General features: G+C 39.2%; 1 protein-coding gene and 1 pseudogene across 2 annotated transcripts; one reads left to right on the forward strand and one right to left on the reverse strand.

Moving 5' to 3' along the window:
• The first annotated feature begins 330 nt into the window (after positions 1-330).
• Positions 331-23,387, forward strand: CRLS1 (cardiolipin synthase 1). Of its 2 annotated transcripts, XM_045574296.1 has the most exons (8): positions 331-769; positions 800-825; positions 3,400-3,537; positions 8,222-8,351; positions 17,731-17,816; positions 18,837-18,905; positions 20,632-20,723; positions 23,018-23,387. In XM_045574296.1, exons 1-8 carry the CDS (start codon positions 529-531, stop codon positions 23,103-23,105), a joined length of 870 nt encoding a protein of 289 aa, XP_045430252.1. In that variant the 5' UTR covers positions 331-528; the 3' UTR covers positions 23,106-23,387. The 2 variants fall into 2 exon arrangements, with proteins under 2 accessions (XP_045430252.1, XP_036275394.1); XM_036419501.2 differs by having other exon boundaries at positions 332-825.
• Positions 9,502-9,772, reverse strand: LOC118707815 (annotated as a pseudogene).
• Positions 23,388-25,323: the final 1,936 nt, after the last annotated feature.

The raw sequence follows: 25,323 nt of genomic DNA on the forward strand, positions 1-25,323 counted from the left end.
TTTTTGGCATATGCAACGCTCAAAAGAGGAAGAAGAGCTGTGAGCTAGCACTGATTACTTCTTCTGGACCACTTTATCAATATTGAAACCTAAACGAACCGAGAACGCCGCGCACACCTGAAGAGGATCCTTCTCCAGGCCACAGCTTTGGGGAAATCTCAGGCTGGGGCCTGAGCAGGCGGCGTCTTCTCCCGCCACGTGGACCCGCGGTCACCGCGCCCGCTGGTCCCTCCCCCGGGCTTCGGTCCCGGCCGGAGCCCAGCTCCGCGGCACGCGCCTCCCGCCGCCACCAGGGGCGCAGCGAAGCTCGGCGGCTGCGATGTCGCAAAAGCGTCGCGAAGGCGCCCGTCCGCCCTTGGCGGCTGCGGGCCACCTGTATAAGAGGCGTGTGCGCCGGGGTTTGAAAACAACTATGGAAGCGCCCGCGTTCTCGGGAGGTTGTGGGCGCTCGACGGGGAAGCGGCTCGTCGGTGCCCCGAGCTGCTAAGCTCCCGCTGCCTGCATCCCCGCAGCGCGGCCGCAGGGGCCATGCTGGCTTCGCGCGTGGCGCGGGGCTCGTGGGGCGCCCTGCGCGGGGCCACATGGGCGCGACCGGGCAAGGGGCGCTCCCTCGGGGCCCTGCTGCCGCCCGCACCCGTCTGCCTGGGCCGCCTGGCGGGGCGCTGGTGGCTGCGCCCGGCCGCGCTCGGCCTGAGGCCGCCCGGAGCGGGCCCGCGGGGACACTGCTCGGGCCTGGGGAAGGCGGCCCCCGCGCCCCCGGCCGGAGAGGGCGCCGCCGCCGCGGCCCCGGGCGGCCCGTGGGGCCCGGAGAGCGCCGCCAACCTGGTACGTACGGGGGAGAAGCGGCCGCCCGGGCCGGGGTCGCTCAGACCTGGATTCGAATAACGTGCTTTGACCTGTCCGGGCCCGGCGCTTCCGTTTCAGAACTTTTAAGCCGTTTCCCGGGGAGAAGTGACGGGCGGGTTATCCGGGTCGGGTGAATTTGAGCGGTACAGACCGGGGTCTACTTTCAAGTCTTGTTGGTGAAGTTAGAATCCCCCCTCCGCCTCTCCTATCCGCACGGATCGCTGGACCGGCCTCCCCATGGCAGGAGTAAAAATAGCCTTCGCCTGTCTAATGAAAAGTCTATTTTTAACTTAACGAGGGAAGGGAATCCCCGATGCTTTAGGGAAAGTCTGTGGGAATCATCGGAAATACACATACAGGCTTTTCTGTCTGCTTGTGCAGGGTTTGGTTCACTATTAGTTGACCTTTGGCAGTCTTACAAGTTATCAGATGAATGATAAGTCATGAAAGGTGTAGTTGAAAGATTTTAAAAGTGGTCAAACCACAAAAGATGATTAAAATTCTCTTGAGGTTACGGAGGGAGGTATTTATTTGTCTACTTACCTAGTGAAATACTGCCAAGTGGTAGACTAACCAGAGCATGAATGTAGGGTGGTGAGCTTTTGATGTCATGTTAGCAGGACTCATGCAATTATTACATCTTCAATTGTTAGGTCTGCAGCGGGCCCCTGCACTGCCTTCATAAGCTGTGCAGCATGGGTTGAGGTGGCACATCCTGGCAGGGGTCTCACCTCATGCTGGATGCTCTGAGGTTGCCATATGCTGGCGGAAGTCCTTCCCAGAACGGCTGTAGTTGGTCGAGTATGCCACGGGCTTTTGGTTGGATAATCAGAGATTAGATTGGCTCTCTTTAATTTTAATTTAGAGAAATTTTCAAATTTAATGATGATAAATTAATGAGGCAATTTAGAAAGAAATAAGTTTACGTGGAGTTAAATAGAAACCCTTTCTCTGCATTCAACCTGGTTTGTTAATTCACCCAATGAAATTATCTGGCTGTTTGCAACTTTGTCTTTAATTTTGCCCCCACGAATATCTGAGATTCATATTGGGCCTCTTTATTCTGACTTTCTGCTTTGTTACTCATTTTTCTCAGTCAGGAACTATGATTTGTTGTAACAGTTAGTTGGTATTTGACTTATTTTGTGCCGCAGTATGGTCAACAGACTTACTTTTTTCTCTGGACTCTGAAACATTGACCGTTGAACTTGAATTTGGGATATGCTCCAAGAATGTTTTCATTTTATTCTGTAACGTGGTCTGTTTTCAATAAAAGGCCCTTGGGTAGAGGTTTGTATTGTTTCTCTTTTGGTGATTGTTTCCTGGAGAATTTGAAGTTTTTCTGTAGCTTTCAGTGACAGTGTTCTGCCACCTGATCCTAATAACTAATAACCCCATTATCTTGCCTCTCTGAGGTTTTGTTTAAAAGCAGAAACTTTGTATCTTACTGGATGGTCCGTGAATTTTTTAAAAGATGTCTTTAGAACTCGTATTGATCACTTAAAAAAAAAAAAATCAAGATTAAGGTTCAGGCAAGTTGGTTACTGATTAAGAAAGAGGTTATAACTAGGGTTGGTCTTGTGAGATAGTCACATGGGCTAGCATTGGCAGCCTTGATTCACTAGGGTAAAAATCCAGGCTTTAGGGAGAGACATTTTCTTGGTATTATTTCTGTACCCTCATTGTGCAGGGTGCCTTAGCACCACTGGGCTGAGGCTTTTAAAATTCGAATGTTGTTTGGCAAGGAAGGAATGTTCTTCAGAGCAGCTGCCAAGAAGCCCTTTTGTTAGTGCCAACTTCAAACAGCTTGGCTTGAAATGAAATTTCAAGGAATCATAAGGCTCCCACAGGGAAGCTGAGAAAGCTCCTAGTTTCTAGTGGGGGATTTCAATATGTCCGTGGCTGTTTTGAATAGTTTTTCAAACTTCTCTTTATATTTCCTAAAAATTTCAATCCCTATTCCCAGTTCCATTTTCTTTGAACAGTTCTCCAACTTAGTAGTGAAGTTCGGTAATTCAGTATTTTCCCCCCCTCTTCATTCCAATTATCCAACACTGTGTATCATTTAATATTCTTTTGATGGGTATGTATAGAGGAGTGAGGGAGATTATTTGCAATAAATATTTTTAAGCCAGACTGCCTGGGGTTGATAATTTGTTCTTTTTTCCTAGACTGTCTACTTGAAGTATAAGAGCTTCTTGAAGTTTCACTTTTAAAAGCAGTGTTTAAAGTTTTCCATTCCAATGGTGAGGTCATGTATTAAAGGCTTGACATATATAGTAGATAATACATGTTTGCTCCTGGCTCTAGGAAGAAACCTATGTGTAGTAGACACTTTAGTCTACCTTTGGGTACATGGCACGTCTTTATCTTCTGTGTTCTTGACCGTTTTAGAATGATGTCTGTAAAAATAGGATTTAAAAACTCAATTTAAAATACTAAATTTAAAGTGTATATAGCTGTCATCCTTAAGCTTATCAAGTGTATCTTTCTAAAGTATATATTTATTTAAAGTATAAGTTTAATTTAAATTTTGTTGTCTTTTTGTTTTAGTATGAAAACCCATGGACAATACCAAATATGTTGTCAATGACGAGAATTGGCTTGGCTCCAGTTTTGGGCTATTTGATCATTGAGGAAGATTTTAATGTGGCGCTAGGAGTTTTTGCTTTAGCTGGGCTAACTGATTTGGTAAGTTATAAAGTCATTTCCTCTGTTTTGCTCCCCTTCCACATCCCAGGGTCTCTACGACATGGAAATAGCACAGCCTTAGTCTGCTTTTTCTTGGAAGGAAATTCTCAAGATGCATTTCAGCTGGCGATTTATTTAAGGACTTGTCTTTAGCATCTATGTGTAACTCTATTATTCTTTAGATTATCTAAGGAAGGTAGTGGAGTTGTATGGAGGCAACTTTTTTACACCTGCTTTTTATTTATTTATTTCAAGTCTGTTTTTATTAATTTTTAGAGAGAGAGGAAGTGAAAGGGATAGAAAGGTAGAAGCATCCATGATCGGCTGCCTCCTGCATGCCCATCTTTGAGGTCCGTAGAAACAAAATTTCACCTGCCCAGTCAGTGGCTCTGGTGAGCAATATGGAATTGGCTGCATATTTTGCAGGATAAACAAAGGAGGGCATTTGCATTGTTACATGGCATTTCCAAATATGCATCAAATGTAGTTGCTAAATGGCTGCCACTTCTGTTTTTCAGAATTTACGTCCTGTTTGTCACAACTTCTCTCCATTCTCACAAGCTCTCTTTTATTCCTGCTTTTATCTCTGAAGTCTGTGAAGGCATCCACTCATTATTAATATGGTCTCCACGTCTGTCTAAGGTTATTTGTACTGATAATGGAATTTTGTTTTTCATAACAGACAAGGTCTTTTTCAGCTATTTTAGTTGATCTTCTTTTGATGGTGGGTTTTTGTGGGTTTTCTTCTGCCACATGAGATTGTAATATTCATTGAATAGAAGGGGCCTCATTTACATTTTTCTAAGTATATAAGACAGTGTGTGTGAAAATCTGAGTTAACTGGCACCATATTTCACATTTATTCCATGGAGGTTTTGATGCCTCTAGAATGGCTCCTGGGCAGATGGCTGGACTCATGGAGGGTTTAAGCAGGGGAATGACAAGGCTTGATTTATGTTGTGTATGGGAAGTGGATTATAAGAAGGTGACAGTGGAAGCAGAGAGGCTGTTTAGGAGGCTTACAGTAATCTAGGGGGATTGGTAGTTTGAACTAGGGTGGGAGTTTGGAATCTGGAGAAATGAATGGGTTTGAGATATGTTTTGAAGATAGAGTTGATACATTGGATTGAATGTGTGAGGTGAGAAAAAGGAGTTAAATATTACGGCAGGTACATTGAGGTTAACATTTTCTGGGCTTAAGAGTAGGATAGAAGCCAAAACCGGTTTGGCTCAGTGGATAGAGTGTCAGCCTGCGGACTGAAAGGTCCTGGGTTTGATTCCAGTCAAGGGCATGTACCTTGGTTGCGGGCATATCCCCAGTAGGGGGTGTGCAAGAGGCAGCTGGTCGATGACTCTCTCTCATCGATGTTTCTAACTCTATATCTCTCTCCCTTCCTCTCAGTAAAAAAATCAATAAAATATATTTAAAAAAAAAAAAAAAAAGAGTAAGGTAGAGTTTTTTGAAAAATACCAAGAACTATTACGCCTTTTCACCTAGAGTTGTCATTTGGATAGTTGAATGTAGTTAGTGTGGAGATGGAGGAAGTCAGTGGTTAGAGATAGATTTGGGAGTTATCTGCATGTAGATGGTCTGGGAAAGTCATCGAAGCTGTGATGGGGTCAGAGAAATGAGCAATGAAGTACAGCAACGGAAAGGGAATGAGTAAATTACATAGAAAAGGAGTAGCTGGTGAGAAGGAAAATATTAGGCAATGGGGTGCAGCACAGAAGTTAGGAGAGGAAAGTGCTTCAATTTGTCTTGTGGTCAAGGAAGCTAAAAATATAGACTTCATTGGTGACCTTATGAGTACCATCTGTAGAGGGTGGGGACAATCAGAGTGGGTTGGTGGTCAAATGTAAGGTGGTAATGACAATAGACATCACTTTGAGGAAGTTTTGCTTTATAGGGAAATAAAGAAATAGGATCAAGGAAGGGCAGTTTTAAAGATATATATATATATATATATATGAGGAATTTTTCTTAATAAACTAAATAGGTAGGAAGGAAGAGATTGAGGATACAGGGAAGGAGAATGGCAACTCACAGAAGGTGAGAGGGCCTGGGCTCAGGGCTCAGGGAAGGTAGAGAGTAATTGGTGCCGGTAAGTGGTGGATTTGGAAGTGGGAATATGAAGGAGTGCTGACAGTCTGTTTCTGTTTTTCATGGAAAATGTAGATATAGTGAGAGGTAGAGTGAGAGGCTTTAGGAAGTATGGAGTTAGTTTGAGGTGAGAGCAGACGATGTGAAAAGAGAAGGTAAGCAGGTGTAGGGTTGCTAGGCAGTACTGAGTGCCCATGGGAGATTTGTGATCATAAATTTGAAGTGTGACCAATCAGCCATTTATGTGTGTGTTTTTTTCTTTTCTTTTTTTAAAATATGTTTTTATTTCAGAGAGGCAGGGAGAGGGAGAGAGAAACAGAAATATCAATGGTAAGAGAGAATCGTTGATTTGCTGCCTCCTGCCTACCCTCCTATCCCCCCACAACTGGGGATCCAGCCCACAACCCTGGCATGTGCTCTTGACCAAAATTGAATATGGGACCCTTCAGTTCCCAGGCCAACACTCTGTCCACTGAGACAAACAGGCTAGGGCTATGTGTTTTTCTTGACCAGGGTTTAGCTGCTTGGGTACAGGCCTGGCTGGAGGACATGGGTAGTTGTGTTTAAGCAGGATTGAGGGGAAGCGGAGTAGGAGTTATAGGTGTTTGCAGAGCAGTGATGATGTTGATGACCTTGGAACCTAATGTGGGTAGAGTAACAGGACAAGAGGTGATGATGGTGAAAAACTGGGAGGTTAATGCCACTGAGATCAGAAACTAAACAAAAGGCTCCTGCTCCCAGTTCTAGGCACTTCCTGTTAGCCAGTTTTACACCAAGTCTACCTAAGAAGAAAATAGATTCTTTCAGTTGTGGTAGTAACATCAATAACTATTTTTGGGGGGATTTACTAAATGTTGATTACTGGAGACAACCAAGCCTACTATCTCTGTTTTCCAGATGAGAAAACTGAGACTTAGAGGGGCCAAATAATTTGCCCAAGATCACACAGTAAGTGGGAGAGCCAGAACTTGAATCACTTATGTTCTGTTGTGAACTGCAAGTTCTTTTTTTTTAAAAAAAATATTTTAAAATATATTTCTATTGATTTCAGAGAGGAAGGGAGAGAGAGAGAGAGAGAAACATCAGTGATGAAAGAGAATCACTGATCTGCTGCCTCCTGCACGCCCCACACTGAGGATCAAGCCTGTAACCCAGGCATGTGCCCTGACCAAGTATTGAACCATGATCTTCTGATTCATAGGTTGACACTCAGCCACCAGGCCATGCTGGCCGGGCCAAACAGCAAGTTCTTAACCATTGTCCTGTGCTAGTGCTGTCTCCTCTAACTCATTGGACTATTTGTGATATGGAGGACTTATTTATCCTATAAAGATGTACCATGTTAAAGTACATCTAAATTAATTTGATTTTTACTTCCCTTGGAAATAGAACTAAAAAATTCATATGTTTTCAAAGCTTAAATAAAGTGATTAAAAGCCAGGTGGGGATTTGGAAAACCAGAAAATATCTGCCTTACTTAATGAGGATAGGCAATACCGTACTTGGTTTCAGTCTATTTTGTGACTCCATAGTGGGCCTGATGATGTGGATTTTTGTGGTAAGACTTTGAATATTTAGTATTGGCAACTAATTTAAATTTTTGAAAGGTCTGGCCAGGCCATACACAGACAGCCTGTAGGCCTAATTTGACTTACTGGCAAGCAGGTATGACCTCTGCTTTAAAATATAACTAATTTGTAAGAATATTAAATAAGTGCCGAAACCAGTTTGGCTCAGTGGTAGAGCGTCGGTCTACGGACTGAAAGGTCCCGGGTTCGATTCCGGTCAAGGGCATGTACCTTGGTTGCGGGCACATCCACAGTAGGGGGTGTGCAAGAGGCAGCTGGTCAATGTTTCTCTCTCATCGATGTTTCTAGCTCTCTATCTCTCTCCCTTCCTCTCTATAAAAAAATCAATAAAATATATTTTTTTAAAAATCTGAGATTTCCTCCCCAACAGGAAAAAAAAAAAAGAATATTAAATAAGTAATTTTTATGTCAAAAATTTTAAGTAGGCCAGGCATAGAGGATTGAGGGTTTTTTTTAAATATAGGTCATGCAAATGCAGCCAGATGTGGAATTATAGTGGTACTAAATTAAAACTTTTTTGAAAATAATAACTTAAAATGGAGGGAGTTGGATGGTAGAAGAGTAGGTAGGAGGGAGTCTCACAGTTAAAGGGAAGTCCTTGCAGATAAAAGCCGCTTCAGACAAGTGCTCAAGAGAGAGGCCTCCGAATCCATGCCCTATCACTCATGCTTTCGGTGAGTTTGGGGGAAATTTCTAAATCTCTAAATTTATGTCTGGGTTCATCCCACAGAGCAGCATTGTAGAAACATTGAGAAATACCAGAAGGTCTTGAGAAAGAAAAGTACTGTAAACAAGTGAAATTATTTTCAGACCAGTTTGTAATTTAAAAGCTAAACATATACCAGTGAAAGAATGAGAAGGTTTGGGGATAAGAAACAGAAGAGATTTTAGTTACATTTTATGAAAGCATAGTTGTTACCCCGGTATCTCTTCAAGATAACTACTCTGTGCCTATTATGACATTTATTTAAAAAACAACAACTTCTATTTTCAGTTGGATGGATTTATTGCTCGAAACTGGGCCAGTCAAAAATCAGCTTTGGGAAGTGCTCTTGATCCACTTGCTGATAAAATACTTATCAGTATCTTATATGTTAGCTTGACCTATGCAGATCTTATTCCAGGTAAGAACACCTCATGCACACTTTTTATAGCAAAGGGAAGAAGGACATTAATCAGCTTAGGATTTCTCTTGATAGATAATTTTTGTCCCCAAAATATATTTTTAAATTTTAAACTGTTTCCTTAATTTTAAACTATTGAACTGTTTGGTTTGTCAAATTATTTGTTTTTATTTTAGAATTTATGTCATTATTTAGTAATAGAATTCATTTAGTAAGATTGCTTAAAGTTAAAATTGAGCAAATATTTCATAGTGCCAATTCCAATTACTCTAAAATGTTTTGAAACCATGTTATATACTCTTAGCGCCTAGCTTTTGGAAAACAATTTAAAGTTTTCCTTATTACAATTTAATCATAATAAATGAGAGGTCTGAAACCCTGAAGATGTCTCAAAATTCACATTATTTTTACTTGGATACTATTATGCAATTTCAAATCATGCATGTTTGTACAATACATTCCAACAAGAAGTTAAGATCTTTTGCCTTGTGGTTTGCATGTGCTTTGTTGATCATTCATTTTTTACTTTACTTGTATTTCTTAGTTTTTCTCCCTTGGTTCATTTAAACTATTTCCAAGAGTTCGGAATAGAATCTGAGAACAAAGAAGCTTCCACATGGTCCTTCAATAAATAGAATGTATTATTAAATTTGAGAGGAAGAGTTTCAGACTGGTGTAGAATCCTCAATCTAGACATTATTTTTCTCCTCTACCTGAAGGCTTTTAAATTCCCATACCAAATTAAAAAATGAATTGGACTAAAGGTTATATTTATATGCTTTGAAAGTCAGAATTGTGTTAGTATATAATTGGTGGTGTTGAAGGGACAGGAGTAGTCTCAAATAAATGCAAATGCTTTGTAGGGAAAAAGAACTAAGGAGCATTCCGTTGACATTATTAAAAATTGAAATGATCTTTTGTACTTTTGTGCCTCCCATTTTTCTAAGTTATTTTTTAATTTTTTGCTTTCTTTTACAAAAGTTAGCCAGGTATTTCCCAATTAAAGTTAGCATTGTTCCCAGGTTTTGTCGCACTGAGCTTTACCTAAATAATTGGTGTAGATTGTTTTCCAAACTGAGACTTTGCTTCACTGTCATTCTGGAAATTTTCATTTTCTCCCTTCTGAAGATTTCAAATTGTGGAGCTCCTACTAGGCTTTCAGTTCCTAAAGTCTTCTGATCGCAGATTTGTCTGTGATGGCAGAAGTGGTGTTATAGGCCCAGGGAACATTAGCTGCTGTTTTCATGCAGAAACTGCAGTGCCAGATCCCTAAGCTTGTCTCTTCATCTGGGTTTTGCCACCGGAGGAGCAAGTGTACTTGGCATGCTAGCCGATCTCAGTTTCTTCACTTTCCTGAGGGAGGTCTCACAACGAGTTCCATATTGACCAAGGATTCCTACCTTCTTGGTGCATTTAGCCATATTGTTGCAAACCAAGTCAAAACCCAGAGAGCTGGCTCAGTTTTGAAGACACTATTTTGTAGACTTCTAGATTCCATCTTGCTGTTGACAAGTCTCATGCCATTCTGATACTTTTCCTTTACATGTTATTATATTTTATATTGAAAAGCTTTTAAGTGTCCTTATTACATTTTCCCAGTTGATGTTTTAAAAAAAGATATCTTTCTTAAAAATTAATTTTGTTTCTATTGGTACCCAATTATCCCAGGACCTTTTGTTGAAAAGTCTGTACTTTCTCCAGGTACACTTCAATGACCATATGTACATGGGTTCGTTTCTGGGTTTCCTAGATTTCCCCCTATTGATTTGTTTATCTTTGACCAGTGTCAATCTTAATTATTATTACTTTGCTAAATGTCTTGGTATCTGGTAGAGTAAGTCCTTCCACTTTTGGTATTCTTACCCCTTTCCATTTGTGAATTTTAGAATCAGTCTTTCAAGTTCTCCCAGAAAATCCTGGTGGGATTTTAATTTCAGTTGCATTGAATTTATAGATCTATTTGGAAGAATTGGCATCTTTACAACTTGAGTCTTCCAGTACACAAATATGATATATCTGCTCTATCTGGGGCTTTTGAAAATGTCAAAATGTTAGTCTTCTCTAGAGCGGTAATAATCTTTTTATTAGATTTATTTCTAGGTACTTGATAGTTCTTGATACTTTTATAATTGGTAGTTTTTTAATATTTCATTTTGTAATAACTTGTTAATAGATGAAAATCAGTTCTGTTTCTAAGGTTGATTTTTGTGTCTGGTAACACTTGCTAAACTCTTATCCTAATGATAAAAATGTAAATGAAGTCTCGGGTTTTCTGTATCCTCAATTATGTAGTGTCTGTAATTAATGACTGTATTTTTTCTCTTCCGGTTTTTTTGCCTTTTCTTTTACTTATCTTACTCCACTGCTCAGTACAGTGTTGAATAGGAGTGGTATCTGTGTCTTATTCCCAATCTCAAAGGAAGCTTTCAACATTTCACTATTGAATACGACATTTCCTGTAGGGTTTTGTAAATACCCTTTTTCAGGTTAAGGAGTTTGCTCAGAGTTTCTGTTACAATCGAATGTTGAATTTTACCAAGTTTTTCTTGTGTATTATAGCAGTCATATTTTTTTTCCCTTTAAGCTGTTTATGTGTAGTGGAATTGCATTCTTAATTTTCTGATGTTAGACAATTCTGAAATTTCTGACATAAATCTAACTTTGTTGTTATATATTATGAAGATATTGCTGCATTTGGTTTGCTGATATTTTGTTGGTGATTTCATATAGATCCATGAGACTGACTTAGAATTCTTTTCTCCAGATAGCCTTGTTAAGTATTAGCATCAGGTTTATACCAATCTCATAAAATGAGTTGGGGAATCTATTTTTTTTTTTTTTCTTTCCTGTTCTTGGTAGATCTTTGTGTAAGATCACAGTTATTCTTTAAATGTTAGGTAGAACTTGTTGAAGATATTTGGGCCTGGAGTTTTCTTTGGGAAGAGTTTTAAAGTAAGTGATTGTGGATCTTTTCTTTAAATCATTTTAAGATGATTCAGGTTTTTTGGTTCATCTTATATCTTGTAAGTTGTGATGTTTTTCTAGGAACTCTTATCTGTTTCAGTTGCATTTTAGAAATTTACCGTAAATCTTCAAAGAACCAACTTTGGGCTTTGCTGACCTTATCTGATAAGTTTAGGACTTGATTACTTGTTCTTTTATGTTTTCCTCCTCTTTCCTTGAGTTTTCATTTTCTAAATTATTTAGACTGGTTCAGTCCCAGTATGCAAATGAGGGAGGCAAAAATTATAAGGAAGGAGGTAAAGGCCAGCTGCGTCCATTTGGCAGTTGTTATTCCAGGATGTTTATTGCTTGGGCTTGAGCTAAAGTTTAGAAACAGGTTTAGCAATTTACTATCAGCTCTGAGAACTGAAAGATATGTATAGTGCTCACTTCCTTATTAGCCTCCTAACTCTGTTTTAAGTGAATCTCTTAGCAGTGTTTATTCTGTTTTACTTATTTTTCATTATCACCATGTTGTGTATTATTATATCTTAGTCATCTTAAAACTGAAAGTTTGTCCCGTTGCCACCGTCTTCCTATTTCTCCCATTCTCCAATCTCTGGAAACTATTACTGTTTCTGAATTCAGTATTTTTTTTTAAGATTCCACATATAAGTGGTGCCATATGTAGTATTTGGCTTTTTCTGTCTGTCTGATTAACTTTTTTCTTGGAAGGATATTTTTGCTGATTATAGTTCTGGGTTGGTAGTTAATTTTCTTTAAGCACATTTAATGTATTCAGTTGCTTTCTCATTAGTAATAAGAAGACAGTTAATCCATGCCCTTTTTCTTGGATAAGAAGGATAAGGAAGGATAAGGAAGAAAGAGATAGGAACATCGATGAGAGAGAATCATTGATCAGCTGCCTCCTGCATGCCTCCTCCACCTGCCCTCATTGGAGATTGAGCCCGCAACCTGGGTACCTGCCCTGACCAAAAATCGATCCATGACCTCCTGGTTCATAGGTTGATGCTCAATCACTGAGCATACCAGCCACAATCCATCTATTTTTTTTAAGGAAAGCTTTTTACATTGAATGCTTTTAAGATTTCTTCTTTGTCATTGGTTTTCCACAATTTCACAATAATATTTGTGAATATGAGTTAGTTTCTTTTTTATTTATCTGAGTCTTAGTGAGCTTTGTAATCTGTGGATTGACATCATTAATTAGTTCTGGAAAATTCTTATCCTTAAACATCAGATATTGCCTATTTTTCTCTTCTCTTGGGAACATAGTGTACATATGTAGACCTTTTCACATATCTTTTTTATTTTTTATTTTTTATTTTATTTTAATCTTTATTCAGATTATTATAGTTATTTCTCCTTTTCCCCCCATAACTCCCCTCCACCCAGTTCCCACCCCATCCTCTGCCCTTACCTCCCCCCCACTCATCCATAGGTGTATGATTTTTGTCCAGTCTCTTCCTGTACCCCTACATACACCCTTTTCCCCCTGAGAATTATCAATCCCCTCCCATTCTATGCACCTGATTGTACTATATTCACCAGTTTATTCTGTTTCTCAGATTTTTAATTCACTTGATTTTTAGATTCACTCGTTGATAGATATGTATTAGTTGTTCATTATTTTTTTCTTTACTTTTTTCTTCTTCTTACTCTTCTTAAATAGTACCTTTCAGCATTTCATATAATACTGGTTTGGTGGTGATGAACTCCTTTAGCTTTTTCTTGTCTATTAAGCTCTTTATCTGACCTTCAATTTTGAATAACTTTGCTGGGTAGAATAATCTTGGTTGTAGGTTCTTGCTACTCATCACTTTGAATATTTCTTGCCACTCCCATCTGGCCTGCATAGTTCCTTTGAGAAATCAGCTGGCAATCGTATGGGTGCTCCCTTGTAGGTAATTAACTGGTTTTCTCTTGCTGCTTTTAATCTTCTCTCTGAGGTTCTTGTTAAATTTATCAGCCTTTTCTAGGAAATTCTTGAAAAACCTTATAACCGTGTTTTGAACTTTATATCCAGTCGTTTGTTCTCCTCCATTTGTTTTGTTTGTGATCTGTTTCCTTATCTCCTCATTTTCTCTGCTTCCCAGAGTTGGTAGGGTAGCTTTGTGTGCTGGGTGTCCTATATGGTTCAATGGGTCAGCCTTCCCAGTTACCTGAGGTGGACACTCTTGGTGCACCCCTTTGTGGACTGTGTGTACAGCCTTGTTGTAGTTAAGTCTTGATTGTTATTGGTGTCACTGGGGGGAATTGGCCTCCAGGCCAATTGGCTGTGAGGACCCACTGTGTCTATATGGAAGAATTGCTGTGCTGGAGACATGCTTATGGGGCAGGACTTGTTCCAGTGGGGCTTTGGTGCTCACTGAGTCTGCCTCTTGAATGTGTTCCTTATGAGAGTAGTTGAAATCTGGTGTCATCTCACACAGACCACTAGATACACTGGCTTCTGGATCTCCAGTGGGATGCAGATCAGCTACTGTCTGAGGCCACCCAGCAGGAGCTACAGCGATAACTACAGTTTTCTCCTCATTGCTTGGGGTTTGGAGGTTTTGGGGCTGTCTGACTGGAGCTGCTGTTTGTTTCGTAAAGCTGCGATAGGGCAGGCTATTTATATGCAAAAGCTGCTGCCAGAGCTTGGGTGTGTTTTTAGATTGTGCGGGGTGGAGTCTCAGGGTGTCACTAGGATAAGGTGTGGCAAACAGTGAGGGCTGCCAGTCAGCCTTCTCTGCTTTTCGCATTTCCAAGTCCCCTCATCCCACGCCCCAGCGCAGTAAATAATGATTGCTGGATGCACCTTTGCAAGAAAGTCACCCTCACTTTCCGACTGATAGCAGACAGTCCAGCTTCTCCCCGTAGGAATTTGGGTCCCAGTGTCTCTCCAGAAACTTGATTTTAGAGTAATCGGGAGCTTGTCTTCCTTTGGGTTGAAAAAAAGCAACACATTCAACCGCCCACCACCAGCCCGATTCGCACACCTCCATACCTCAGCTTTTCAGCGTTTGTGTATGTCTCAATGTTCTTTTCTCTTTCCTTCTGGGTGATAGTTGTTTTGTTTTTTAGTTGTAATTTTGAAATTGTTGTGCGAGGCAGCAGTTTAGGTGTTTACTTCTGCCACCATCTTGGTTTCTCTTTCCTTCACAGAATTTTAGTTGTCTTAGCCTCTTTTTTGTATGTTACCTTATTTTATTTTCCTGGGCTCCATTTTGGGTGCTTATTAATGTTCTTGCTCATTCAGTTCCCCAGTTCTCTTTAGCTGTGCCAAGTTTATTTAATTATTTTATTGTGTTTTCTAGTTATAGAATTTCTATTTTATTCTTCAAACTTTAACTAAATTGTCTTTCATAGTTTTCAGTTCTCAGTGGAAATCTTTGTTTTTATATTCCTTTTAAAACAATAAATTCAGTTATTTAATAGACTCTTATAATTCTAAAATTTGCCCAGCTGATGTGGCTTAAGGATTGTCGACCAATGCAACAAGAGGTTGCCAGTTTGACTGCTGGTCAGGGCACATGCTGGGGTTGTGGTTTTGATCCCCAGTAGGGGACCTGCAGGAGGCAACCAATCATTGTTGACGTTTCTCTCTCATCAATATTTTTCTTTCTCTCCCTCTCCCTTCCTTTCTCTCTAAAATCAATAAAAGCACATTTAAATAAAATTTCATATCTTTTGAGGGAGGGTTTCTTTCATTTGTTGTTTCTGTTGATTCTTACTCCTAGTATCTTGTGAGTTTGGTTATTTTTGACTGTTTAATGATTATATTAATGTTTGAAAAATAATTTGGAGAAATATTTTTATGTTTAGGATGATGGCATCATTCTCCAAGGAAGATTTTTTGTTCAGACCTGCTAGGTGCCTAGGAATGCTAAGAGGCTAGGACTCCGTAGATCAGGGATGGGGACTATCCAGTCTGCGGGCTATATAAGGCCGGTGAAATCATTTGTACTGGCCCTGCCAAGGCACTAGGGATGAATTAATTGTTTGAGCAAATATAGCAGGCTAATTTTTAAGTTGATAATTTTGTATGGCCTGAGAATGTTGTTATAAATATCCAAATGGCCCTTGGCAGAAAAAGGTTCCCCACCCCTGTCCTGTATTGTCAGATGGTGAGACATTCTCCATAAAGCTTTAGAACCATCTCCTCTCCCAATCCTAGGAGATAGTCCTTCAGACCCCAGCTCAAAGCTATGAGGTCCTTTATCAGACCTTAGCCTTGAGGGTTTGACTGCTGTCCCCCAGATCATCTGAGACTGCCAAAATTTCTATTCAGCTTTGTGTCTTGTGTCCTAGGAGTAGGGACAGTGGCTTTGAGTACCTAGACCTTTTTTTTTCTTTTTTCTTGAGTTCTCACTCTAACAGGCATTAGCCTGACCCTTTCTTACCTTATTGTAAGCAGCTTTCAGGATTTTATTATTATTACTATTGTTCTTCTTCAGTTATATTAGCAGAAGGATTGTTCTGAATGATTTAGTCATATATTAATGGAAGCTAAGTCCCAGGATCTTTTCATTGTCCTTATAGTTCTGAAATTTTATAGTGGTATATGTTCTAGATCCTACTCAAATTTGATGTGGGTCTTTCATTGTTCTGGGTATTAAGGAGTCCCCTTTAGTCTGAAAACTCCAGTTCTGAAAATTGTTTATATCTTTGATAATTTTCTACCTTATGTTTTCTTGGTTCTCTTTTCTGGTATTCTTAATACGTAAGAAATATTTAAAACAATGCTTAGTAAATTATAATGTTGGTAGTTAATAGAACTTGGACCTGAGTCTTTGCAGTGTATCTCCTCTTCTGCTGCAATCTCTTATTTAGGATTAAGGCATGTTTCTTTTTCCCCCATGGAGATGAAATATGCTTATTTTTGTTTGAAGTTATGTTCTGGAGATTTATTATATATAATTTGCTTGAGTTTGCTGCATTTTAAAATCTGGTTGCTGTTAGGTGGTGCTAGCTAATTATTGCTATGAAAAGTTTGTTGTACAGTCACAAAAATGTCCCTGAAAATCATGGCAGGTTGGCTTTTGTTACTTGGTGCACATAACTGTATCACCTGTGTGTTCCAAATGCCATGAATTGTGTAGAGAACTACTTTGGAGAAGTCTTGTCATCCAGTTCTAGGCCAAGGATCAACACTTACATCATAGCTGTGACAGCAGAGATTTAAAATTTAACCCTTTGCTCTCAGGGGACATCGGAATTCTAGCATATCACTCGGATGTCCCCTCTCAGGGGACATTGCAGTTTATTAGTGATTACGGGGAATTGAGTTAATTCAACGCACGTTTCCGCCGTTAGCGTCGAGTAGCTGGTAGCCAATGTCCAGAATGGTTCGGAGTGCAAGGGTTAAATCTGTAATTCATTAGTCAGATTTTTCTCAGGTTGCAAAATCAACAGAATATCAAAGCTAAAAAGGACCTTCAGTATAGCCTCAAAAGTAATTCACAAAAGAGCTGTTTGAAAGTATTATGGAAATGGAGATGTACAGTGAGTGATGCTTTATTTTAGTAATTGTTACATTTTGAACTGTGTTTTAGCCTCAGGATTTTTTCTCCTTTAAAAAAAATAATTTTCCTCTTATGAAATTGATACAGGTTCATGGTTAAAACTTCTTGCAGCACTGAAGGATATAAAGTGAAACAAGTCCTCTGCCTTCCCATTCTCATCCCACAAGGGAGTAGTAGGGGATCCTTGGCATCCACATCTACAATATCCATCTGCTGGCTCTGCCTCTGGGGTCCTGCTGTAGAATCTTAGGAATAATGAGAAAGTATTGACAAGTTTAATTCATGTGTAGTTAGAATTCACTGAATGAATGGGGCAGGAGAAAAAAATAGCAGTTGTTGGGGTAGGAACTGGTTCAGATAAGAATGAGAACATTGTGTTTCTTCACAGGTGGCACATATAGGAAATTTTATTTATTATAAAGTTACCTAGAATGCAGAAACAAGCAGTCAAAGGTGCTGAGACGCCAGTATGACTTGAGCCCTGACATCCCTTCCAACCTCATTACTATTTTAACCCCATGTACTTATAGTGAGCGTGGTGGTCTTTTCCCCCAAACTTACAAAGCTAAATAACAGAAGTGGTTAGAGCTGAGTAAAGCTGACACTGATAACTAACTGCAGCTTAGAGCATGTGCAAGAAAAACAAAACAAAAGGAGGCCTAGAAGGTCTGAAAGGCAAACTTAGACTTTGAAAGCCATAGTTTCTTTTCACTTTGTTTTGAGTTCATGTAAAAAAAGATAAAAATCAGTGGTTCACTCTAAGGATCCTAAACTTTCAATAGATGTTTATAAAAAAATGAAAACTTTTACTTATGAAAAACACCCATTTATGGTAAGGCTTCACTGTATGTGTAACATCTTAGTGATTTTAAAATCCCAACCAAAATTATTTTATTTTTGATTTTCAGTTCCACTTACTTATATGATAATTTCAAGAGATATAATGTTGATTGTTGCTGTTTTTTATGTCAGATATCGAACTCTTCCAGAACCGGTGAGTTTGTTTGAAAGAAAATGTTCTTTTATTATTACTTAGCATTTAAGAGAAAAAATAATCACTCTGCTGTATACTGGGTTTCACTTTACGGGAATAATTTATGGAAGTTATTTTTTAGAAATCTATTTGCCAAGAATTTTAAAAAAAAAAACACATTAACTGTCATCTTGGTTTAGTAGTTTTCAGTGAACACAGAATAATCAATTTAAAACAGATATGCCTTATAAGCCTAATCAATGGACACAGACAACAGGGGGGTGGGGGCATGATAAGGAGGGGGGTAATGGGGCAGTAAGGACACATATGTAATACCTTAATCAATAAAGAAATTTTTAAAAATGCAACAAAAACAGGAAAAAAAAGGTAAAACAGACATGTTTTTGTTTTAAGTCCAAATCCTTTCAGTTGATACATAATTAATTGCAGCTTAAAACCCAGACCAGCTACCCCCATCCAAGCTCTATTAAAAGTGTTTGCACAATGAAGCCCTTTTTTGCTATCTAATTGAGCCACTACTATGGCTTGTCTAGAACTGATTTTTAAAATCACAGCTGTATGAGCATGGCATGGTCAATTTGTATATTTGTTTATTGGTTTTACAAATATTTGAGCACATAAGCATAACATAATGACCTCATCTTTTGGCTCCCAACTCAGTGAACATAGCAGTATTTTATTTTGTGTTTTTAGTCTGCAAAAGAAAATAGTAATAAGGGAAATTTATTGAATTTTTTAGTAGAGAGATACATTTTATGATAGTTATCGTGTTAGTTTTTTAGGAATTGACAAATCTATGGGTTTTTAAAATCTCTTTTCAGTAACCCATGTATAATTTATGAAGAATGTAACCATGCTCATTTAGGAAAATAGAATGTGCAGATAAAGGGCTTATTGTAGCATAGAGTTAGGCCTGTGGTAAGCGTTGAATAACTGTTACGTACATATAATAACAAAATGTTTATTTGAAATTGAATGCTAAATTGAGTAAACTTTTTTATCTCTTTTGTCCTCTTCCAGCGAACACTTTCTAAGTATTTCAATCCTTGCTATGCTACTGCTAGGTTAAAACCAACCTTCATCAGCAAGGTAAGAGGCACACACAATGAAGTTGAAAATGAGACAAACTTAAATGCATTGACTGTAGTGGGTATTTTTGTTCTCAAAGCTTTTGTAATTTTTAGCATATGTGTTGTGTTTTGTGTTGGTGGTCTGAGAATTTAAGATGAGAGAATAGGGCCACCATGTAGGGAAAGTAGACACAAAGAGGTTATGAGGGTTCCTTTCTGGTTTCACTACCCACCTCCCTTTGGTGAAAACAACTTATAATAAAATTGTTTCCTTTTCAAGCTTGACTGTTACATGCAAAGCAATTGGAGAAAGTTTATTCACAATTTCATAAACAACTGCTATCCTAAGTCTTCATCCCATTTTCCTGAGCGAGCCACTTCAGGATTATAGCTGTATGCCAATCTTTGCACCCAGAGAGGACACTGTTAATGGCTCTCAAGGCACATTTATTTTCCTTTTGGCCTTGATAAGTTTGCTCTCCTCATTGTGTCCCATCCTTTGTAGTGGCAGTTTATCAGGCTGGGGATGTCTGTCATCTCTGAGACAGATTTACATATTCATTATTTTTAAAATTTATTTAATAAATATTTTTACTGAATTTTAGAGTAAGAGGGAGAGAGAGAGAGAGAAACATTGATGTTAGAGCAAAGCATCAATTGGCTGCCTCCCACAAGCCCCCTACCAGGGACCAATCCTGAAACTGGAGCATGTGCCCTGACTGAGAATCAGACCAGCAGCCTTTCCTTGCACAAGACGACCCCTAGTCAACTGAGCCACACCAGCCAGGGCGGTGATTACTTTCAAATCAGAAATTCCCTGGGTGGAACTTTATATATGTGGGATTTTACTTTATTTTTTATTTTTTAAATTCAGGTGACTTATATTTGTATCACAGTAATTTGATACAGATAGGAAGTGGCGTAAAGAAGTGGAGGGACAAATACCTCAAATCTTTGATCTTGCAAGAAGTTTTCCAGACAGTTTTTATTATTTGTTTTTAAAACAAAGTAGAATTCTTGTAATTTGGCTGCAGAATGGATGATAGAACATAGGTGCAGTTCTCGGGGCACATCACTGCTGATTCCCTGTCACCCACTCCCCCCAGACACTTTTCACGATGTGTAGAGTAGGAGTCTTCAGTGTCTTTCTGGTTCTGCTGCTGCTTCCTTTGTCCTCCATGCTGTCTTTTAGGGTAGGGAATCCTCATTTCCTCCAAAGAGCCTCTCATGGAGATGAGTGCATTTCAGGGTTCTAACCTCATGAGTTTGACAGGCAGGCAAGCGATAGCACTGAATGAAATGCTGGGAAATCTGGGTTCTAGGTTCAGATATGTAACCTGCTATGATTATGGGCAAGTCACTTTACTAATTGCATTACCTTGTCATCTGTGAAATTATTTCCGTATTCCCCTGGCTCTTTTAATGGCTGAAATAAAAAGCAAAGAGCTTTGAATCACATTGAATTGCTATGGAAATTCAAGATAGTGGTATTTTCTGACAGTTGCCCTTCTCTTTGCTGTGAAGAGCAGCTGTGCAGACAAATGGGCCAGTTGTGTGAATGCCAGCTTCTTTGGCAGAAATATTAGAACATTAAACATGAGATATGTTGTGTTACTCTGTCTTGTGAGCTTGAAACAGGATCTGGTTGGCACTGTTCATGGATGGTTTATCTTATTTTTTATTTATTTATTTATTTATTATTTTATTACTTTATTTATTTATTTATTTATTTATTTATTTTTTAGGTAAACACAGCAGTCCAGTTAATCTTGGTAGCAGCTTCTTTGGGAGCTCCGGTTTTCAATTATGCTCACGGCTTTTATCTTCCAGTACTGTGGTAAGCTAAATTTAGTATTACCCTGTGAGAATGTCAACCAAATGGCTTATTGTGGTAGTCCTAGAATTACTTGGTTCTTAACAGTGTTGATTGAGCACCAACCAGGTAAAGCTGTGGGCTGTATTCTATGGTTGATACTATTCTTAAGAAGCTTACTATAAAATATGGGGTGTAGAAGTTATACCTGAGAAGTTTTCATGCAAGTTACAGGGGATCAGAGGTACAGATGATATGTTGAGATTTCAGAGGAAGGAAGCCATTTCCAGGTGGAAAGAAGAGGGACAGCTTTAGGGATGAAGTGCCATTTGAGCCATGAGGTCTGGGTGGATTTTATACAGGAAGAGACTGAGGGGAGGCCATTTGATGAAGGGCAGACCCTATACGAAGTCAAGTGTAGGAGAGTGGGCAAGGAAGTATGTCCAGCCTAGTGAAAGAGCCATTGTGGGAGGGAAACTTAGAGAAAGGGTTTTGAATTTTATTTTATTTTATTGTGCTTATTATAGCCTTTAAAGGTGTCAAATTCAAACTCTCAGAGTTTGGATATGTCACACTGATATTGAAGCACTGCCACTCTATAATTAAAACCTTCTTGCTTGATGCAGTCTGAGCCAAAAAATGGTTGGTTTACCAATCAGTTAAGCTAAAAAAGCTTTAGAAATTACACACACATTAAACCTTTTCTGAAATACTAGAGGACTGGTGCATGAAATTTGTGCGCTGGAAGCGTGGGGGAGGGAGGCAGTGTCCCTCAGCCCAGCCTGCACCCTCTCCAGTCTGGGACCCCTCAGGGGATGTCGGGCATCCCTCTCACAATCCTCTCACAATCCCGGACTGTTGGCTCCTAACCACTCTCCTGCCTGATTGCCCCTGACCACTTTTGCCTGCTGTCCTGATTGCCCCCACTTGCCCTCCCCTGCCTGCCTGGTCACCCCCAACTGCTCTCCCCTGCCAACCTGGTTCGCCCCCAGCTACCCTCCCATGGAGGCCTGTCTCCTCCAACTGCCTTCCCCTGTTAGCCTGTTCGCCCCCAACTGCCCTTCCCTGCCGGCCATCTTGTGGCGGCTATCTTGTGATGACATTGCACAAGGGCGTGATGCCACCTAGGTTTTTATTATATAGGATATGTAAGTGTACATTGATTCTGATTAATTCTACATCTTCTGAATATGACCAACACCTTTTCTTTGAATACATCTCTGATTTTTATGTTCTGCTTATTTTGAAGTGATATAAGACTTTAAGACATTTACAAAGCAATCTGTATATTAACTTTCTAGATTTTGTAACATTTTCTCTAGTATTTTAACAGCCACATTACCTGCTTACTTTATAGTAGTTTTTAGCAAGTTGGCTGGTTATCAAGTCTTTCCAGAGCATCCAGTTCTCAAAAACAGCAGCTTTTCCTACATGTATTTTTCGTTGGCTTATGTGTGAATTTAGGATATTTAACTGGCATGAACAGCTTTGGGATCAAATAAAAATAGTCTGGGTGGTCCTACACCTCACCTGGTGGAGCAGAAGTGCACAACACGCTAAGAAGTACCCTGTTGGCTGCGAGCATTCAACAAACCATGAGGCACTACTGATCTAACTTCCAGGAGAAAGTTGAGTCAGTCTGCCAGTTTGCTTTAAAGAATCAAAAAAGAAAACATTTATTTTAAATGACTCAAATTTCAAGAAATAGAGTCTAACACTCTCAGCAGAATGAAGTAGTAGAAAGGGCACATGGCTCCAGAGTTGAAGCCAGGCCAGGTTCTAATGTGGTTCCGTGGCCCTGACCAACTTCTCTGTTGCAAAAATAATATCTCTACATATAAAAGCCCAATATTCATTGTCCCCTCAGGAGTTCGACAGACTGGGAGTTCGACCACTTGCTATGACGTGCACTCAGACTGGGAGTTCGACCACTTGCTATGACATGCACTAACCACCAGGGGCAGAATGAAGGGAGGCCCCAGCCGGCAGCCACTAGGGACCCTACGCATGCACGAATTTTGTGCACTGGGCCTCTAGTGAGAATATAAGACATCTAGAGTAATGTCTGGGGGAAAATGACAGTTGCTAGGGATTCTCATTAGTCTCTTGGGCTCATGAACTAGATTTGCTTGATATTACTAGTTTAATGAGGTCTTAAGGAAAAGCAGTGCATTTTCCATAGTTAAATTTTTATAGTTAAAAATAATTTGATACCACATAGCCTTTTTTACTTTTTAGATAATTTAAATGTATTTTTTATCACTCTCACAGTTACTGATCTTTACTTGACAACTAAATTTTCTTTTTCTCCATTAAAGGTGCTTTACAGCTTTCACCACGGTTGCATCAGCTTACAGTTATTATCATTACGGTCGGAAAACTGTTCAGGTGATAAATGGCAGATGAATCCATCATCATTAGCAAGGAAGCAATATGCATCATTGGCAGCAGGGCCAATGGAAATGTACAGGAGTCTCCCTACTTTGAAAAGGACTTGTCAGATCAAACCATGTCACCAATATTTAATGTGCATTGAAAATAAGCTTGATCATGGGCATATGCAGAATTTCCAATGTATTTTTAAATACAAATAAAACTATTATTTAGATTTTTTTTACCATAGGTTTCTTGATTAACTTAAAAGAAATCAATTCCAATTATTGTCAGTCATTTTTTAATTTTTTTTTTTTAGAAAGTAGTGTCCAGAGCATGAAAACTATAGAATTGCCACTTCTCTTTAATAGAATTTAGATCGCTCACAATGCATTAGGGAATTTCCTAGGTTTAAATATATGTAGCCTACACAAGTTGGCTATACAACTTTAAGTTTAATTTGATCGGTATGTATATTAACAGTTAATGTGGTAAATATTCGATCATTTAGGCTAATGACAATAAAGGTAGCTTAGTTGTAGATGAAGTAAACTTGTAAAGAGATTATAAAGATCAAAATAGAGAGTACTGAAGTTCATGTTCAGTAGTCTTCCAACCTCTCAGGTGCCTAATATATAGTTTATCAGGGTTACAAGTAACAGAAGTAGTTGGAGTAATAAAACATATCCATGAGCCTACACCCTCCAAGAGGCAGTGAATTATATCATGCCTTCCCACTGTATTTCTAACATAGCAGTGTTTGTATGATATTGGAATCTGTACTCAGATGTCTGTATATAATATAAAACTGTATTTTTTAAACTTCGGGGAATATTCTTTTGTTAAGATGTTAAAAGAATAAAAAGCTAAAAAAACACTGTACCTTCATCTTGTGTTGTTTGTATAGCATATTACAGTTCTTGGTTGTGTAAGTTTTTTGATTCATAACCTTCATTCAGATATATCACTTGCACTTGCATTGTAAAAATAATTGGTTTGGGACCATCTGACTTAAAAGCCCTTATTCTCACACCAGCATGTTTAGGAGAACCAGGGTCCGTGCTGTGCTTTCTCTTGTCGCTGGAGGCCTGTTACTGCATGTTGTTCCAGGTTCTAATTTCAAGTGTAATGTGGAACTATTTAGATAAATGTGATGATCTAAACAGCCTGTTTAGCTGTGTTAAAATGGGAAGCCTCTTGGTGGGAAGCCTCTTGGTGGTATCCTTATATCAGTGCGCCCCTCTGTTGCCTGCTGGCCCTGGCTTCCTTGTTCCCAAGCTAGCTGCTCAGCCACCATTGGCTTGGAGCACATTGAAGCCTGCAGGCAGGCACACTGCACTGAATCGAATGGAGGGCCTTGGGAAGGAAGAGAAGGCCTTTATGGTCAATGAATATTTGACAAAGGAGTAAAAAACAAAATGAGGTAAAGATAGTCTATTCAATAAAAGAAGAGAAATGCTTTGGCCTCTAGCAAGAGCCTTAAGGTTTTCTTTTGCTCGTTTTTTGTTTTTTGTGTGTGTTTTTTTTTGTTATTAAAAATGTTTTTTTAAGTGAAAAAAGAAAAATGAAACTAAATCCACCTTCTTACACCACACCAAGAATAAAGTCAAAATGGATAAAAGACTTGAATGTAACTCATAAAACCATAAAAATCCTCGAGGAAAACATAGGCAGTAAGTAATATCCCAGACATTTCTCAGAGCAATATTTTCCCCTGTTGGGTAAGGGGGGAAAATAAAACAATTGGGCTATATCAAACTAAAGAGTTTTTGCACAGCAAAGGGGAAAAAAAATCAACAAAATTAAAAGACAACCAGAACATAATCACCAGTGATACATTTGATATTTTTACTATCCAAAATGTATAAAGAACACAAAAACACCAAACAATCCAATTAAAAATGAGCAAAGGGCCTATCAAGCTAGGAGCACGTTTTGCCATATCCTGAAATGCAACAAAGAAACCAGTGCTCTTCTCCCTCACCCCAGTTCTCAGGTTAAGAACCCAGTAGGGTTGATTCCTTGAATAACAAACACGTGCCCTGCCAGAGCCTGACCACGAGGGAACTTCACTTAGGATAAAACCCTCAACTTCCTAAAATGGCTTGAGAATGTCATTTCTAATACAGTATAGGAGGCTGGATCATAGCATTTATCTTTTCCTACTTCTACACACAGTTCCGGACACTGAGGGGCACTGATTGCTACTGTGTTTCCCCGAAAATAAGACCTAGTGCATGGAAAGATAAGA

This window comes from Pipistrellus kuhlii, unplaced genomic scaffold, assembly GCF_014108245.1.
Source record: "Pipistrellus kuhlii isolate mPipKuh1 unplaced genomic scaffold, mPipKuh1.p scaffold_m20_p_6, whole genome shotgun sequence".
NCBI classification, from domain to species: domain Eukaryota; kingdom Metazoa; phylum Chordata; class Mammalia; order Chiroptera; family Vespertilionidae; genus Pipistrellus; species Pipistrellus kuhlii.